At 40.6% G+C, this 13,245-nt stretch overlaps 1 protein-coding gene across 1 annotated transcript; it reads right to left on the minus strand.

Annotated features, from left to right (window-relative positions):
• Nucleotides 1–2,658: 2,658 nt before the first annotated feature.
• On the minus strand, nucleotides 2,659–6,073 carry Ubqln2 (ubiquilin 2). The gene has a single exon (XM_052752789.1). It carries the CDS (start codon nucleotides 5,834–5,836, stop codon nucleotides 3,890–3,892), a length of 1,947 nt encoding a protein of 648 aa, XP_052608749.1. The 5' UTR covers nucleotides 5,837–6,073; the 3' UTR covers nucleotides 2,659–3,889.
• Nucleotides 6,074–13,245: the final 7,172 nt, after the last annotated feature.

The raw sequence follows: 13,245 nt of genomic DNA on the forward strand, positions 1-13,245 counted from the left end.
GACACCACTAGCCTTAGGAAGTTCTGTGATATCCTGACAAGTTCAAACCTCATGGCACAGACCCCTAATGACTTTCTAGATTAAAGGACAAGGACTGGACGAGGGAAACAGACCTGAATGAAGGCAGTGTGATTTCTGTCTTATTTACGCCTCCCAGTATTTTCTAGAAGAAAACAATAGCAATCCAGAAATGTCAAACTTACTAGCACTTAAACTTTTTACTTTTCTAAATTAAGATTTATGCTAAACATCTTTTGTTAGGTAACTCTAGCTATTTGGCTGGAGTTTCTAATTATTTGAGGATACTGTCAAGTCTAGATTGGAGTCACTTTGTAAATGTGTGACATGGGTCACATGTCTGATCCCTATACTAGGCTCTGATAACAATTACTCCATTTTGCTCCAATTTTGACACAATTTAAAGCATACTACCTTCTGTAAGAGGGCAGAGTCAACCATAATCAAACACCAGGTTTTTTTTTTTTTGCTTCGTGTCTTTTTATTTTTTATTTCATGCACATTGCATATATGTCTGTGTGAGGATGACAGATCATCTGAAACTGGAGTTACAGACAGTTATGAGCTTGCCCTGTGGGTGCTGGGAATTGAACCCGGGTCCTCTGGAAGAGCAGCCAGTGCTCCTAACCGCTGAGCCCTCTCTCCAGGACCCACTATGATCTCTTTATCATGGTTTCTCAACTAACATGGAGGTCTGCACCAGAAGCTAGAGTCCCTTTGGATGAACCAACAGGATTTGTTAGTGTTATGTATATGTCCCTACTACCTGTCCCCACTCACCATAAATGAAAGAAGTATATATAGCTGTGCATACAAGAAGCAGAGGCCAAATGAGCAGTTTTCTGGGTGATGAAGTTCTCTGGATGGTGAAGTTGTCCAGCTGGGACTGCTGCTGCCTTAAGCTCCCACCTCATTAGCACATACTGCTGCATTACAGGCATTTGCCACTCAGAAACTTTCAAGAGAGGGTGACTCCCAGTAACTGAACAGAGGGATAGCAAGCAATTCAGGCTATAACTTCTTGATTCAATAATGATTAAGTGAATACATTGTTCAATAGATAAAAAGAACCCCAAATAAAAACAGACTATTAAAAATAACTTGCAATAAAATAATAGGAAATATATCACATAAGAGGAATAACAGCTCAAAGTAATTTAAAGTGAGGCCAACATAAATGCTTTTTTTTAAATTAATAAACTAAAAAAGTGGGGGGAATGATAGATTTCATAAAGACACAGATCTTTTCTAGAATGAAACAGTGTTATTTTTTTAAATATACACTTGGCAAGGCTCAGGGATTCTCTGTTCCTTGAATGTTTCAAACAAATGTATCTGTTTAATTGTCTTAGCCAGGCCTCAGCTGACATCCAGCTTATTGTGTGGTGACAGACTTACTGCCATTTTCTCTGCTTCCTGTTTGGGTATTTACCTCTAAAATCATTCACATCATTAAGTCTTCAATTGATGATTTTCGGCCATCTCTGTGAGGCTCTCAGACACCCAGTACCACAGAGCAGTGAAATAATAGATCACCATTTCCTAAGCTGTTGTTCTGAGAAACAGGGATGGGCCAGATGTTACTGGGTATATTTAAAAGAAATTATTTGAAATAATTATGGCCAATATTTACTGTACAATGAGCCTTACCAGGAATTAAGATTACAGAATTTTGCAAACTTACTGGTCTTCTCCCAGAGAAATATTTCTTCACAAAACAGAATTGCTGCAGCAAGCACATTCTGGCTAAAGCAACAACTTACGACTAAAATGCTGCTCCCATCTTTATTACTTAGTACTGCTACAGAATATGCAGTACATACAATTAGTACCTATGCTGTACATTTGACAAAGAGGGCATTCAACTTACCGTTGGTGAAACAGCACACCAGGAAAAACTCAAAAAGATCAACCAGAATTTAATGAAATAGGTCTTGGTGAACTTCTAGTCTAAAATAATGTTTAAAAATAAATTTTGTATAATAAAAATGTGCTTCCTAGTGTAACACCCAGGAACACAATTATCAGGAACTAGACAGGACTTAAATAAAATTCTCTCAAAGGATATAAAGCTAGTCAGTGAGATCCTGCTTAAAAAAAAAAAACTGCCAGTACCCCACACCCCAACTAAATAAACCATATAAACCAATATATGTATCTAGAAAACAATGGAATACTATAGTTTTCCACATTTTTATCCACTTAAAATAAACCCAGCCAAATTCCCAAATACTGCTCTGGGGGAAGCCTGATAATGGTAACATTCATCTGGTGAAAAATAAATAAAACAAATAAAATAAACATGAAAACCATCAGAAAAATTTAATATAAAAATGATCACTAGGAGGCTATACCCTAACATATTAAGTCATATTCCCACCTCAGACTAGTGTGCTAGGCCTACAGAATTCAGTGGAACTAAAGAAAATTCAACATAAAATAAAGTATGAATATGTATATTTCAAATGTGTGAAGAAATACTAATTAATAATTGGTTAACCTTTGGGGAGCAATAATTAGAACATCTTAATCTGCAGGTCAAAATAATCTCCTATAGAGCAACACTGTTAAAAAAAATACTTGTGTGGGGGGGAGCTAGCCCTTATAGGTGTGATTCTAGAGGCCAAAAGGCAAAAAAGAAAAGCTTTGTCCATTTTTAATTTTTTTTTATTTTTTTAGTCATTTTAATGCATTTTTCCCTGTGCACAAGAGAAATAACTGATAGAGTCAAAAGATACACTTTCTTTATACATAGCAGTTAAAAGTAATGCAAACATCACGTGACACTTCCAGTAAAAGGTACATTTCCAATGACAAATCAAAATGCATATTAGGGTCTCTTCATGGGAGAAGCTGAGGAACTCTTAGGTCAAAAGCACTTTCCTGGCATCACTACACTGATCCTTCAGGCTGCACAAAGATTAAGGTCATATACAATCAATCTGCAACTGTTGACACAATGGTACACTGTAAGTTTTCTGTACAATTAATGTATACTTAGAGAAACCAGGATAAACATTTCTACTATATTTTAACTGAACTTGCCTAGCCAACATTTTCACTGAGAAATTTATCAAATATGCTGTAAGATTCTACAAAATTGTGAGACATACCTAGCTTCAGGAATATTTCTTATACTCTCTCTTATTTTGGTTACACATATTCTGCTCAGAGCTTCTACGGTAATACTTCTAGATGTACAATTCCAATTGTGCTTACTGTACTGTGTACAAATAATAGCAAAAACGATCAATGAATGGTATAAATCTTACAGCATTTGCTAGCAAAAATACATGCCAAAGTCACAATAAGCAATTATTTTACCACAAATTAGAGAGCTTCAAATAATTTGCTTCTGTTTTTAATATCTTCATTCTACATTAAATTACTATCATAGGCTAATGTTTAAAATGCAAATAAACTGGACATCTGTAGGACAGAACTTGTTCACCCAACTGTGAAGGCTGATACCTGTTTCCAAAAATCACAATAAATGCAGAATAAAGAGAAGTGTTTGCATGCAACACCTTTGAGTGAAACAGCATTGATCCCCACCACTCAAATCAGAGAAGGAAAGAAATCCAAAGAAGAAAAGGAAGGAATGAAGGAGGGAGGGAAGGAAACAAAGAGGGGAGAGGGCAGGCTGGAAGGGAAGGGAAGGGAAGGGAGAGGGTGGGAGGGAGGGTGGCGGGAGGAGGGGCTGCGAGGAAAGAAGGGAGGGACTCCACCTTAAAATGCATCGTATTAGATTTATAAGTAGACAGATTTAAAAGAATCAAAATAAAAGTAAAGCACGATTTCGTGTGTGTTTAAAGATTTAAGAGCCATTATCAAAAATAAGATACATTTTTTTCAAGGTACAGAAATGTAATTACGATGGCTGAGAGCCCAGCAGCCTCTCAATGGCCGCATTGATGTCGCCTCCTGTTGCTATTAGGGCCTGCAAGTTTGCTTCACGATTTAAGAACCCCATGGCGTTGAGTTGTTCCAGTTGCTGCTGAAATCTCACTTCTGGATTCGGCAGCTGAGGAGGATTCGCTCCAGCCAGCGCCTGCACCATTTGCTGAATGAACTGCTGGCTGGGTCCCGAATCTGATGTTGGAGTTAGGGTTATGGTTTCAGTAGGTACAGAGCTGGTCACAGTGGTTGCAGGAGGGACCCCGGTGCCGGTGGAGCCAGGCGAGCTTGCAGGAACAGTGGGTCCTATAGGCCCAATGGGGCCTATGGGGGTGAAAGGAACTATAGGACCGATGGGCCCTATGGGAGTGACTGCTGGGCCCACAGGGGTTATGGTGGTTCCCAGGACTCCCACCCCCACACCTGGAGCGAAGCTTGGAATGAGGCCAGGTGCTTCAGTGGCTAGTGTCTGTAGCCCCTGCTGGATCTGCATTAACGCTTGCATTGCTCTCGGGTTTGACATGGCCGCAATTGTTTCGGGATTCTGCATCTGCTGCAGGAAAGTCGGGAGCTGCGGACGCATCTGCTCTTGCAGCTGAGGATTTGCAGCAAACAGCGGGCTACTCATCATCATCTGGGCAGCCAGATCTGGATTCTGGCTCAGCGACTGCATCATGCTTCTCATGTAGGGTGCAGACAGCATATTCTGAATCAGCTGGGGATTTTCAGTTATCTGTTGCAGCAGGCTCTGCATTCCTGGGGTGCTGAAGATGGTAGCAACATAATTAGCTGCCGCCATGGTGTTCGCGCTGTTAGCACTGGAGCGACTGCCAGGCACACTGCCACTGCTTGTGGTCGTGGTGATGGTCGGAGAGCTCTGCGTCGCTGGCGGTGGTGCCCAAGGATTGGGCAGCGGATCCCGGTTTTCGGTGCGGGAAGGCTGGGTGCCTTCCCCTGAGGAACTGCTCCCCACCGTGGCAAAGGGATTACCCCCAAACTGCTCCTGTGCGGCATTCAGCATGGGTTCCTGAATGTCAGTGTACATGCGCCGCAGAGCATTGTAGCCACCTGGGATGCTTTCGAGATTGCTGAGAGCCAGATCTTGATTTCTCATCATCTCTTGCATCATGGCAGGATTCCTGGCGATTTCCAGAGTCTGCCTCATTATATCTGGGTTGTTCAGTAGGTGGCTGATTTCTGGGTTTCTCTGGATCAATTGTTGCATCTGCGGATTGGCCATAATGAGCTGCCTCATCAGATCGGGATTCGAAAGCATGCTCTGAACAAAGGGATTTTCCATGATTTGGATCATCATCTCAGGGCTGGCCAGGAGCTGCTGCTGCATCTGGTTCTGAAGCTCAGTGAAGGTGGTCGAGCTCAAACCCAGGGTGCTAAGGCTAGCAAGTCCTCCCAGGCTCCCCGCCGGATACTGATTGCTATTTGTGGTAGTAGGTGTGGAGTTACTCCTGGGAGCCGTGGTCGACGCGGGCGCCGCGGGCGCCGCCGGCGCCGCCGCCGCCGCCGTGGTGGTGGTGGTGGTGGTCGGGCACGTTCCCGCGGTCGTGCTAGGCTGCGTGGTGGCCTGGCTCTGAGGGCGGTTCTGGCTCTTGATGACAAGATGAACAGTCAGTCCATCATGGATGCCATGCTGGATCAAGGTATCTTGATCTTTCAAGATCTTTCCGGCGAAAATCAGCACGAGCTGATCGGTTTGCGATTTGAAGCGCTTAGAAATCGCTTCCTTAAACTGCTGCACGGTGCTGTTCTCAGGCACCGCGAACTCCTCTTTCTCTTTGGGGGTCTTCACAGTGACTTTGATGATCTTGGGCTCGGCCGGAGCCGGAGCCGGAGCCGTGCCTGGGGCCGCAGCAGGGCCGCGGGAGGGGCGCGGGGGGCCGCTGCTCTCGCCGTTCTCAGCCATGGCGGCCGCGGTGACGCAGGCTGGCAGGGAAGGCGCTGGCGAGCGAGAGGGCGCGAGGGAAGGAGGAAGGAAGGAGGCGCCGCAGCAGCGAACTGGGCGGCCCCGCGAGCAGCGCGGAACACAGTACCTCAGAGATGAATGGAGGCTGCGGTTCCCGGTCGTCGGATGCGCACAGGGTTTGGCGTAGGCCGCGATCGAGGACAGAGCGAGCAGGTCCACAGGCCTTCTCCGCCGCCGCCGCCTTGTGATCTGCCCGCGCGCACTCCCAGCAACTCCTGCAGCTGCGGTGCCCGCGCTCCCGCCCCGCCCCGCCCCCGGCCGTGCCCCGCCCCCTGCTGACGCGGCGCCAGCCCAGCGACGGTCCCCTCGGCCGAGCGCAAAACTCCTGCCCTGCAGAGGGGGGGGAAAGAGGGAGAGAGAAATAAACAAAGAGAGGGGGAAGAGAAGGAAAAGGAAGGAGGCTGGAAGAGAAAGCCAGGGGACCGAGGCGAGGCGAGGCGAGGCGAGGCGAGGCGAGGGGGAAGGGAGGAGGCCAGGAGGAGGAAGAGGGAGGCAGCTTCTTTAGCAGACGCTGAAAGACCAATGGAGAATGTGGATTCGCAAGCTGGGAGGCAGTGAAAGGATGAAAGCCTGAATTGAACCGATCCCATGCAAAGGACGAAAAATGAATAGTAAAGAACTCTGACAAAGCAAAAAGGGAGAACGAACACCCGGGTGGGGGAAGGGAAGGCATGGCGGGAGCGAGCATTTTACAAAAGAGGCGAAAAACGGCCAACAGGCTTCTAAAGCATGGTGAAGCTCACTACTTATCAAAGGGATTCAAATAAAAACAATGAGGTTTTACTTCGAGTTTATCATATTGGCAAAGATGAAAGAGAACGTTAAACCTTGTTGACCGGGAGCCGAGAAAATGCACTCTCATGCTAGTTGTATGAATTGTTTTAATACAGCAGTTTGAAAACACAAATGAACAGTTTAAATATTTGCACCATTGTTTAGAAATACCTCACAATCAGTTCAAAAAAGCATATATATGATGTGTATTAATAGCGTAGCATTTAAACACATAGTGTTTAGATATTTTAAATGTGTGTGTAACGTAGGATTACTCAAACGTACTATGATACTGCCATACAATAAAATAATCCCTGTGTCTAAAAGATGGTGGCTAATTCATGTAATACTGTCTCTAAAAGTATACATTAAAAGGAACTGTAGTTATGAAGAAATAATAGACGATATTTAATATGGATTTGTATTTTTCTAAACAAATGGAAACATTACAGGGATGTAGATATTGATCAAAAAGCTAGTAGACTGTTTGCGTGGAAAAGAAATCTGAAAGGCTATACTCCAGTAAGATAAAGGTAATAATTAGTAAGAGCTGAAATTGTGAATTCTTATTTTCTGTTTTTATAAGATTCTGAATTTGATGGGTAAGTATGCATCGCATTTATAATTTTTAAAAACAACAAATATATTTTCAGACAAGAATGTGGGTTTAAATTGACAGGCACACAATAGTAGTGACAAAATTAACATATTTATCTATTTCATTACTGATTAAGTAAAGGAAATAAAAATGGAGTACTACTGATAAAGAGACCTTGAATAATAAAATAAATCATTTCAAAATCACTTATTTATCTCTCCTGCTTTGACCACAGAAAATCATTTTTCCCCTTACAAAAACCTAGAGATAATTTACAGCATTTCAAAATCATTAAGTCATAAATACCTCCATAAATCTCAGTATAAAACAAAATACAGGCTCATTATATCCCTGAATAAAAATGTGATTGTATATACTAGGTTTAATATTAATATAATATTCAATGTAAAGTGAACTTGCTTTAAATATAATTTATATTTAAATGTATTTGGGGTTGAGAATTTAGCTCAGTGGTAGAGCGCTTGCCTAGCAAGTATAAGGCCCTGGGTTCGGTGTTCAGCTCCGGAAAAAAAAAAAAAAATATATATATATATATATATATATATATATATATATATATATATATATACGTTTATATATATATTTACGTTTTTATATATTTACTTTTATATATATTATATTATATTATATCATATTATATTAGAAATATGCTAGAGGGCTGGGTTGGAGCACAAGCCTACCTTATGTGAAAAAACCCTGGGTTCAGTTCCCAGTAGTGAAAAAAAAAAAACAGAAAATATACAAGAGGCAGTCATCCTAAAATAAAACCCAGAAAATATACAAGCGGAACTTACATTGTAAACTTACAGTCACAAGGAAAAGGAAATAGCACAGGATTCAAGACAATGACTAAACGGAATTGGAGTTAAAGCTGTAAAAATGTGCTTTGTCTATAAAATGGGAGCAAGCATTATACACCATCAGCAATGGCTGATTTTAGATAGTGGCAATTCATAGCTGTTATATTGTGTTTAACTTTTCTGAAAATAAAGAGAAATTTAATAATATATAACTGGTCATCTTTAATTACTCTTAAAGGTAGATACTATTAACAAAAATAAGGAAGAAAAAACACTTAAAAATTAAAGAAAACGGAACACCTTAGATACTTTACAAATGAATATTCTTATTAGAGTGAATTTATAAGCATAACTATAATGAGAATCTATATCTTTTTTTTTTTTTTTTTTGGTTTTTCGAGACAGGGTTTCTCTGTGTAGCTTTGTGCCTTTTCCTGGAACTCACTCTGTAGACCAGGCTGGCCTCGAACTCACAGAGATCCGCCTGGCTCTGCCTCCGGAGTGCTGGGATTAAAGGCGTGTGCCACCACCGCCCGGCGAGAATCTATATCTTAATAAGTACCATAAGTCTACCCTCTGTATAGTCCAAGGGACTTGTTAATAATGGAGATTTCTAGGCCCCACCCCAAACCAACTTAAGGTGAGCAAGAGTCTGTATTTTTAGCACATTCAAGTTTAATAATATTTGATTTATGGAGTATTATGTGAATGAACTGAGAGTCAAATTAATACACTTACAGTCTTTAAATGCCAAATAATAGCGAAAATAAAGAGGACAACAGAGAAAACAGAAAGGAGTTATATGATGTGCCAGCTATAAAGTGATAGAAAAGCAAAGACTCAACAAGAACATCAACATTTGTTTGTTGACTCGAAACTTTTTTTTTCTTTTTTGAGACAGGGTTTCTCTGTGTAGTTTTGGTGCCTTTCCTGGATCTCGCGCTGTAGACCAGGCTGGCCTCGAACTCACAGAGATCCGCCTGGCACTGTCTCCCGAGTGCTGGGATTAAAGGCGTGCGCCACCACCGCCTGGCGATTCTAAACTCTTTAAGAAGCCTAATAAAGAGTGGTAGTGGCGCACGCCTTTAATTCCAGCACTTGAGAGGCAGAGCCAGAGGGGTCTCTGTGAATTCGAGGCCAGCCTGGTCTACAGAGCGAGATCCAGAACAGGCACCAAAACTACACAGAGAAAGTCTGTCTCGAAAAACAAAAACAACAACAAAAAATACATGAAAGCAACTGAACATTTCATCTATGAAACTGGAAAGGAGCTGAGCTGTCGCATACCCAGGCCCTAGGTTCTATCCCGGGCACCACAAAATCAATAAAAAATTTGAAAGACAGAATGCCTAAGCCTGCTCCTCATAAGCGTTACCCGAGGCACTGTTAGCTACGGCAGGAAACAAGAACTTCATATTCCTCTGAGAATTAAGTGACTCAGTAGGCCTAACTTATGAAGGCCAATTTGCTAATCCATATTGAAAGTATACTAAAACATTCAGACAATTTTACTGAGCATGTCTATTTTTATGAATTTATCCTAAAAAAGTAAGTGCTGCATTAATAAAACGTGTTGTCTTCCCGGAGTGAATCTACATCCCAAAGGAAATTCTTCTCATTCCTCACTCCTATGCATCCACATATCAGAAAATGATGATGATGATAATAATAAAAAATAATCATAAAATAATCCCGTCAGAAATAAAAAAAATGTTATGTAAGAAAGGCAAGATTTGAGTCAATGAGACTGGGATTAAAACTCCACCACAGTCATTGATGGCCGTGTAACCTTAAAACAGTTCAATCATTCCTCTATAGCACAAGTTTTTTAGCAGCTACAATGGGACTAAGAAGCATGCTCTAAAAAGCTGTACTAGTTCATGAGAGAGACAGAGACAGAGATGGAGAGACAGACAGACAGAGACAGACGGAGAAACAGAGAGAGTAATTACTCTGATATATATCCCTCTGGGAAAATAAAGCAAATGAAATAAATTGACTCCTGGTAAATTAAATTACAAAATTAAATCTAGAAAAAAAATATGACATGAAGGAGCAAATATACAATCTATTTAGCACATAGTCTACTCTGGGGTTATATTTTCTACCTTCATGCTCCCTGAAATCTTCTAATAATTTTTGCTTTGTTCATTTAGTTTACATATAAATAAATAATGTGCAAGTCAGTCTTTCTTGAATGCCCAGAAATTCTAGTGTTGCATATCCACTTTAATCTCTGGAATATAAGTTATGAACTGGCAGTTCATGGACCAGCTTTGGCCTGCCAACACCTAAAACTTGGCAAATTTCCCGAACAAAGATTTATGACTTCAGTTTCAAAACTAGATGATCTGGTTACATTGGGTTCATACCATGCCATAATTTGCCTGGAGGTGAATAGTGGCTACATTCTTTAGATAAGGTGTGAATTCTGCTGTGCTAATGTCTACCATGGCTACTTCATTGATTTTTCTTATCTGGTTGGGCCTCCAAGATTTAGAACGTTTGATGCTTTTAGTAGGAGCTTCTGTCTTCCCTTCTTTTATTCTGTCTCTTGAAACCCTAAACCCATGAAGCACTGGAGTAAATTGCGTAAGACCAAGAAGATAACTAGCTTGCTTTCTTGGAAGGGTGGAGTATTCACTTTAAGGGGAGCATAATTATGTCAGTAAGGAGCACATACTGTCTCTTGGTGATGATGGTAACGATAAAAAGCTATTGTTTTTCCTTCAATTTATATATCCATGCTTTCTCCCATCATAAGTATACTATTTTGAAGAAAACTGAAACTCAAAAAAGAAAAATACAAGCTGGAAGTGAATGTCTGCCTCACTGTGTTGTGTAGACTAGAGCTTTGTGTTAGAAACAATGCAATAAACTGGAATTCATGACTGCCTTCCAAAAGAATTTAGAATTAAGTTCATTCAAGATTTATAAAACCAATGGGGGGCTGAAATCAAAATTAGAGAAAAGGAGAAATTCTCAGATTAAAACATTAAAAACAATGTGGAGGACTAAGTAAGAAGAAGAAAAGCATTTCATGGTAAGGTAGATATGAGCACAACAACTGTTTTGTTTGTTTGTTTTTCAGTCTGATTCAAACCCAAAAAGAAGACAAAGTAGAAATAATCAGTCAAGATAATCCTACCACTTCAGTGGTTATCTAAGTATAATTTCTGTAAGAATAGAGCAGTGCCCACAGGAAATTCTGTAGCTATTAAAAATAGTCTGGGGCTGGTGCCATATCCCAGTGGTATAGCAGTTACCTGGCAAGCACAATGCCCTGTATTTGATCCATGGCACCAGCTATTGAATTTCTAGAACAGTCCTATAAGTCTATTTAATTTTAAACCTGAAATTTGCTATATTCTAGTCGAATGGAAATGTGTCACTATGGAAATCATTGTATATGAAGCCTCATTCCAAGTTGCAAAGAGAATACCAACAGAAATACACCCGGTAGCAGTAGGAGTGGGTCTCAGTATGCATTGTTTATGGATGCTGAAGACCATCCATACCAATAGAGAAAGCTATAAAAAGACAGGACTTGGGGAGCACCAATGGCAGTTGGGGAAATAAAGTAAAACACAGACTTCTAGTCTCCAACACAGATCTCTTCATTTCAGTCTTAGACAACATAAAAGGGGACAGACACTGCTTTTTACATGATTTGGTGCCTCCAGCTTGCCATCCGAAGACTCATCGGAGAGGGAAAACATTCAGGTACAAATCTAAGGAAAATGCACTGCTTACGGAAATCCTGCAGTTTGTAGATGGTAAGGAGTTAAAATAGAGATGCTAGGATTAAGAAAATTCAAACTCTCTCACACTGATGGTAAAAAATCAAGTTGAGTCAGTAGATGTGGAAGCAGTACACAAAGTCTTTCAAAGATCAAGAGGACACAGACAATTTCAAAGCCAACATTTTTAGATATTGTTCTCATAGATCTTCTTTCCTAAAACTGAACTGCTAGAATATGTGCCTGCAGTCAAGCTATCTTACATTTGCAGTTAACCTTTCCCCATGTTACAAAATAAAGACATGTTTCTGTTGTACATCGACAATTTACTAGAGTTCATTACCCATTGCCTCCTTGTATAAAATCCCAGGGGAAACAAGGAGACGTTGTGAAATATATATTGGTGTACATATTGAAAAACTGAATGACTCTAATAACTACATAATACATTCTTTTGCAAAACTATGATTTCCAATTATTTGCCTTGGACAAAATTGAAGAAGGACTGAATTGAGTTGTTAGCTGATAGAATCATCAAAATAATTTATAAAGATAGATCATTATATTGGATTAGCATGTTATTTGGAAAGAAAGGATATTTTTGCAATGTATTTATATTCCCATCTATTTACTAGCAGATTCCATACCTTATAGTCATAAAAGTAAGAAATGAAGCTGGGAGGTGGTAGCACATGACTTTAATCCCAGCACTCAGGAGGCAAAAGCAGGCTATCTCTGTGAGTTCAAGACCAGCCTTGTCAAGTTCCAGGAAAGGCAGGGCTACACAAAGAAACCCTGTCTAGAACTCCCCCCCCCCCCCCCCCCCCCCCCCCCCCCCGCTTAAAAAAAAAGAAATGAAAATACTGCTAGCAATGGGTAAAATTAATATTAGGATATACTATTAGAAAAATGGCCTCCAAGTGAGTTTCTAATTAAACTTATTTTTTATTTTTAATATTTTTCAAAGATGGCAATAATCTTATTCTTTTGGCTGCTTGTACACTTCCAATAATTATAATGTTAATACAGAACATTTTAATCCTTAAAATTAATTTTAATAGCCATAATTGCTACAGTAGAGAAAGAAAAGTAGATTGGTTGATGAAACGCTAACAGAAAAACTAGATAAAATTGGGACAAAAATTCTGGAGGAAGAAAAGGTAATTTTTTTAAATTTTTTTTTTCATTTTTCTTTATTAAGAAATTTTCTACTCACTCCACATGCTATCCACAGACCCCCCCTCCTCCCTCCTCCCAACCTCCAGCCCTCTTTTCCAAGCCACCTTGCAACCCCACATCCCCCAAATCAAGGTCTCCCATGGGGAGTCAGCAGAGCCCAGCACACTGAGCCTAGGCAGGTCCAAGCCCCTTCCCACTGCACCAAGGCTGTGTAAGGTGTCACACCACAGGTACTGG

This window comes from Peromyscus californicus, unplaced genomic scaffold, assembly GCF_007827085.1.
Source record: "Peromyscus californicus insignis strain IS unplaced genomic scaffold, ASM782708v3 Scaffold_10__1_contigs__length_136768540, whole genome shotgun sequence".
Classification (NCBI taxonomy): Eukaryota; Metazoa; Chordata; class Mammalia; order Rodentia; family Cricetidae; genus Peromyscus; species Peromyscus californicus.